The 5,646-nt window shown below is 55.2% G+C and overlaps 1 protein-coding gene across 1 annotated transcript; it reads right to left on the reverse strand.

The window, feature by feature from the left end:
* Window positions 1-2,864: 2,864 nt before the first annotated feature.
* On the reverse strand, window positions 2,865-4,216 carry PSENEN (presenilin enhancer gamma-secretase subunit). The gene is made up of 3 exons (XM_018571698.1): window positions 4,089-4,216; window positions 3,619-3,723; window positions 2,865-3,069 (listed from the first exon to the last, which is right to left on the reverse strand). The coding sequence occupies exons 1-3, from the start codon at window positions 4,147-4,149 to the stop codon at window positions 2,930-2,932; spliced, it is 306 nt and encodes a 101-aa protein (XP_018427200.1). The 5' UTR covers window positions 4,150-4,216; the 3' UTR covers window positions 2,865-2,929.
* Window positions 4,217-5,646: the final 1,430 nt, after the last annotated feature.

Consider the following 5,646-nt stretch of genomic DNA (forward strand, 5'->3'; position numbering starts at 1 on the left):
TCCTCCTACATCCCGGGAACCCCATGAGGTCCTCACCTGTTATATGGATGGAGCTCCTCCTACATCCCGGGAACCCCATGAGGTCCTCACCTGTTATATGGATGGAGCTCCTCCTACATCCCGGGAACCCCATGAGGTCCTCACCTGTTATATGGATGGAGCTCCTCCTACATCCCGGGAACCCCATGAGGTCCTCACCTGTTATATGGATGGAGCTCCTCCTACATCCCGGGAACCCCATGAGGTCCTCACCTGTTATATGGATGGAGCTCCTCCTACATCCCGGGAACCCCATGAGGTCCTCACCTGTTATATGGATGGAGCTCCTCCTACATCCCGGGAACCCCATGAGGTCCTCACCTGTTATATGGATGGAGCTCCTCCTACATCCCGGGAACCCCATGAGGTCCTCACCTGTTATATGGATGGAGCTCCTCCTACATCCCGGGAACCCCATGAGGTCCTCACCTGTTATATGGATGGAGCTCCTCCTACATCCCGGGAACCCCATGAGGTCCTCACCTGTTATATGGATGGAGCTCCTCCTACATCCCGGGAACCCCATGAGGTCCTCACCTGTTATATGGATGGAGCTCCTCCTACATCCCGGGAACCCCATGAGGTCCTCACCTGTTATATGGATGGAGCTCCTCCTACATCCCGGGAACCCCATGAGGTCCTCACCTGTTATATGGATGGAGCTCCTCCTACATCCCGGGAACCCCATGAGGTCCTCACCTGTTATATGGATGGAGCTCCTCCTACATCCCGGGAACCCCATGAGGTCCTCACCTGTTATATGGATGGAGCTCCTCCTACATCCCGGGAACCCCATGAGGTCCTCACCTGTTATATGGATGGAGCTCCTCCTACATCCCGGGAACCCCATGAGGTCCTCACCTGTTATATGGATGGAGCTCCTCCTACATCCCGGGAACCCCATGAGGTCCTCACCTGTTATATGGATGGAGCTCCTCCTACATCCCGGGAACCCCATGAGGTCCTCACCTGTTATATGGATGGAGCTCCTCCTACATCCCGGGAACCCCATGAGGTCCTCACCTGTTATATGGATGGAGCTCCTCCTACATCCCGGGAACCCCATGAGGTCCTCACCTGTTATATGGATGGAGCTCCTCCTACATCCCGGGAACCCCATGAGGTCCTCACCTGTTATATGGATGGAGCTCCTCCTACATCCCGGGAACCCCATGAGGTCCTCACCTGTTATATGGATGGAGCTCCTCCTACATCCCGGGAACCCCATGAGGTCCTCACCTGTTATATGGATGGAGCTCCTCCTACATCCCGGGAACCCCATGAGGTCCTCACCTGTTATATGGATGGAGCTCCTCCTACATCCCGGGAACCCCATGAGGTCCTCACCTGTTATATGGATGGAGCTCCTCCTACATCCCGGGAACCCCATGAGGTCCTCACCTGTTATATGGATGGAGCTCCTCCTACATCCCGGGAACCCCATGAGGTCCTCACCTGTTATATGGATGGAGCTCCTCCTACATCCCGGGAACCCCATGAGGTCCTCACCTGTTATATGGATGGAGCTCCTCCTACATCCCGGGAACCCCATGAGGTCCTCACCTGTTATATGGATGGAGCTCCTCCTACATCCCGGGAACCCCATGAGGTCCTCACCTGTTATATGGATGGAGCTCCTCCTACATCCCGGGAACCCCATGAGGTCCTCACCTGTTATATGGATGGAGCTCCTCCTACATCCCGGGAACCCCATGAGGTCCTCACCTGTTATATGGATGGAGCTCCTCCTACATCCCGGGAACCCCATGAGGTCCTCACCTGTTATATGGATGGAGCTCCTCCTACATCCCGGGAACCCCATGAGGTCCTCACCTGTTATATGGATGGAGCTCCTCCTACATCCCGGGAACCCCATGAGGTCCTCACCTGTTATATGGATGGAGCTCCTCCTACATCCCGGGAACCCCATGAGGTCCTCACCTGTTATATGGATGGAGCTCCTCCTACATCCCGGGAACCCCATGAGGTCCTCACCTGTTATATGGATGGAGCTCCTCCTACATCCCGGGAACCCCATGAGGTCCTCACCTGTTATATGGATGGAGCTCCTCCTACATCCCGGGAACCCCATGAGGTCCTCACCTGTTATATGGATGGAGCTCCTCCTACATCCCGGGAACCCCATGAGGTCCTCACCTGTTATATGGATGGAGCTCCTCCTACATCCCGGGAACCCCATGAGGTCCTCACCTGTTATATGGATGGAGCTCATCCTACATACCGGGAACCCCATGAGGTCCTCACCCGTTATATAGATGGAGCTCATCCTACATCCCGGGAACCCCATGAGGTCCTCACCTGTTATATGGATGGAGCTCCTCCTACATACCGGGAACCGCATGAGGTCCTCACCTGTTATATGGATGGAGCTCGTCCTTCATACCGGGAACTCCAATGAGGTCCTCACTTGTTATATGGACGGAGCTCCTCCTTCATACCGGGAACCCCATGACTTCCTCACCTCTTATATAGATGGAGCTTGTCCTACATCCCGGGAACCCCATGAGGTCCTCACCTGTTATATGGACGGAGCTCCTCCTACATACCGGGAACCCCATGAGGTCCTCACCTGTTATATGGATGGAATGACCGACTCTCTAATTCATCACTGATTGGTTAGCTCACACACCCAAATTTCTAACCACGCCCACCTCAGACGTGCAGAGCGGAGAACGTTGCCGGACAGAGAGAACAGAGTGACTCGGGGGAGTCCTTAATCACAACTTTATTTCAGAACAATCCAGCCCCGCCCCTGGGAGGAAAGGGGGTGGGGCCATGAGTCCAGGAATTGGTTGCAGTGTCCTTAGTGTCCGTTTAATGCTGGTGGACGGAAGCTGGTCCCGTGTGGCAGGTCGCAGTCCCTCGTCAATCAGGGGATGCCGAGCGGGATTGTGAAGGACAGGTAGTCGCCGGTCGCCCCCCAGCCGGCGCGATGGGTTTGGTAGACGCTGATCCAGGTGGTCAGAATCACCAGCCACACGAAGAGGCCGAACGCCGATCGCTTCACATCTGCCGGAGGAAAGACATCAGCTCAACTCTGCTCAGCCAGTCTCATGATTTACACACCATTACTAACCCCAGGAGCATGCACTCCCCCAATGTTCTGCCCCATCCCCGTGTATACTCCCAGGCTGAGCTCCAACTGGTGCCGACAGTGGCCATCATGTGACAGTGCCGGACCAATCACCAGCAAGGAACAGGCACGTATGTGCTGGTGGGCTCCGACCCGCTCCACCCAGACCCGTATGTACAGAGAGTTCCCCCTCCTCCACCCAGACCCGTATGTACAGAGAGCTCCACCCAGACCCGTATGTACAGAGAGCTCCTCCTCCTCCACCCAGACCCGTATGTACAGAGAGTTCCCCCTCCTCCACCCAGACCCGTATGTACAGAGAGCTCCACCCAGACCCGTATGTACAGAGAGCTCCTCCTCCTCCACCCAGACCCGTATGTACAGAGAGTTCCCCCTCCTCCACCCAGGCCCGTATGTACCGCCTCCTCCACCCAGACCCGTATGTACAGAGAGCTCCTCCTCCTCCACCCAGACCTGAAACTCACAGCTCTGTATCTGAGTCTGCTCCGTGTAGGTCGGCTTGAAGAAAGCTTCCTTGAAGAACCAGAGAACGTTCACCAACCAGAGGAAAGGCAGCAACGCGAATCCGCCTGCAAAACAAAATGTCACCCCCAAATCTGAACTCCGGGAAACTCCTCCCTAATACGGCCCGCCAATCAACTATTGTAGTCATAGGTGGGCGGGGCAGACTGGGATTCTCCCGACATGTCGATCAACTATTGATGTCATAGGTGGGCGGGGCAGACTGGGATTCTCCCGGCTTGTCATTCAACTATTGATGTCATAGGTGGGCGGGGCAGACTGGGGGCCTGTCAATCATCCCCCCGTTAGGGATAGAGCGGTCGGGACAATCATCCCATGGGAACTGCTGTCAGGTGACAACCTGCGACTGACTCAAGAGACGACTTGCCTTACTCGCCATCTATGCCACTCATGCCCCCCCCCCAAATCTCACCCAGATAATACTTCCGGCACAGCTGCAGCTTCTCCTCGTTGGGAACTCGTTCCAGGTTCATCGCGACCAGCAGGAGGGGACGGAGATATAGGAGACACCGCAGGAGGGGAGGAAATTCTCAGACGGACTTTGCTGCGGGTGAAAAGACAACGACGAGAGTCAACGGGAACTAAGAAATCCACACAAAAAAATAACGAGTTGCTGTTCCTGTAATGGTGAGTTGGGGTGCCCTTTCCTCCCCATCCCTAATGATTTTGGCCCCGCCCCTTTCATTCATTGGATTTCAGGTCATGGCGGCTCAGCATCACATGTGGGCGGTCTTCATGCAAATACAGCCTGCCGAGGACCACCCACTCCTCTAAGCTGCCACCCACCCATCAAGTCATTTTGATATTTGCATAACTCCTCCCACTGCTTGTATCAGGGCTGAGTGCTCTGGAGAGGAATACAGAGGCAGGGTGCTGTGATGTGATAAGATGTACAGCACCCTGCCGGCTCCTCCCACCAGCATGATCTGCCTGCATTGCACTGGGACCTCTAAAATAAGATATGCAATAAAAAAGGAAAAGCTTTATTTAAAAATGTCATTAGGACGGCGATGAGGGGGGACAAACCGTATGAAAGCCACAAGGAGCTACACGGAAACATATCTGTGGAGGGGGGCGTGGGGTTAACCGTCCGAGCGCCTGCCAAGTATGGGAAGCGTTTTGCGTTTTAGCGCCGACGGCCTCCGGAGAGGATAGAGATTTAGGAGTGTACTGAGATATGTTGGCCCCGGGCCCCCCTGGCTGTGCCCCCCCCCATTCTTCCCTGCCGAGGGCCGTATTTGGTAATGTTTGGGACACAGCTGTACGACTCGCCGAGGGGCCCGGAATCTGAAACAAAGGGGGCGGACCCCGCTGTTAACCCCTCGGGGGTATCCACAATCACTCCAGATGTCAGAGTCTTGCACTGCCTCATGGGACTTGTAGTTCCACAAAGGCTAAAGTGCCTTTAAAGGGAACCTGTCACATGGGGCAAGGCCTGTCGTATGTTGGACACTGCGGGGGAGAGCCCAATCCGCCGCACGTCCACATACAACAGACCTGGGCCTCTCCAACCCGGGCAACTGGCCAATCAGCAGCCTGGACCCTAAAGCCCCCTCCCGCCAACCATAGGCATATAGATGCACTGCTTCCAACCAGTGTTTACAATCAGGAAGCAGCAGGGCGGGCTCCGATCATGTGATCACTGTTTACAAACAGGAAGCAGCAGGGCGGGCTCCGATCAGGTGATCACTGTTTACAATCCGGCAGGGAGGGCTCCGGTCATGTGATCACTGTTTAAAAACAGGAAGCAGCAGGGCGGGCTCCAATCAGGTGATCACTGTTTAAAATCCGGCAGGGCGGGCTCCGATCATGTGATCACTGTTTACAAACAGGAAGCAGCAGGGCGGGCTCCAATCATGTGATCACTGTTTACAAACAGGAAGCAGCAGGGCGGGCTCCGATCATGTGATCACTGTTTACAATCCGGCAGGGAGGGCTCCGGTCATGTGATCACTGTTTAAAAACAGGAA

Source organism: Nanorana parkeri, unplaced genomic scaffold (genome assembly GCF_000935625.1).
Source record: "Nanorana parkeri isolate BGI_ZX_2015 unplaced genomic scaffold, ASM93562v1 scaffold1811, whole genome shotgun sequence".
Classification (NCBI taxonomy): domain Eukaryota; kingdom Metazoa; phylum Chordata; class Amphibia; order Anura; family Dicroglossidae; genus Nanorana; species Nanorana parkeri.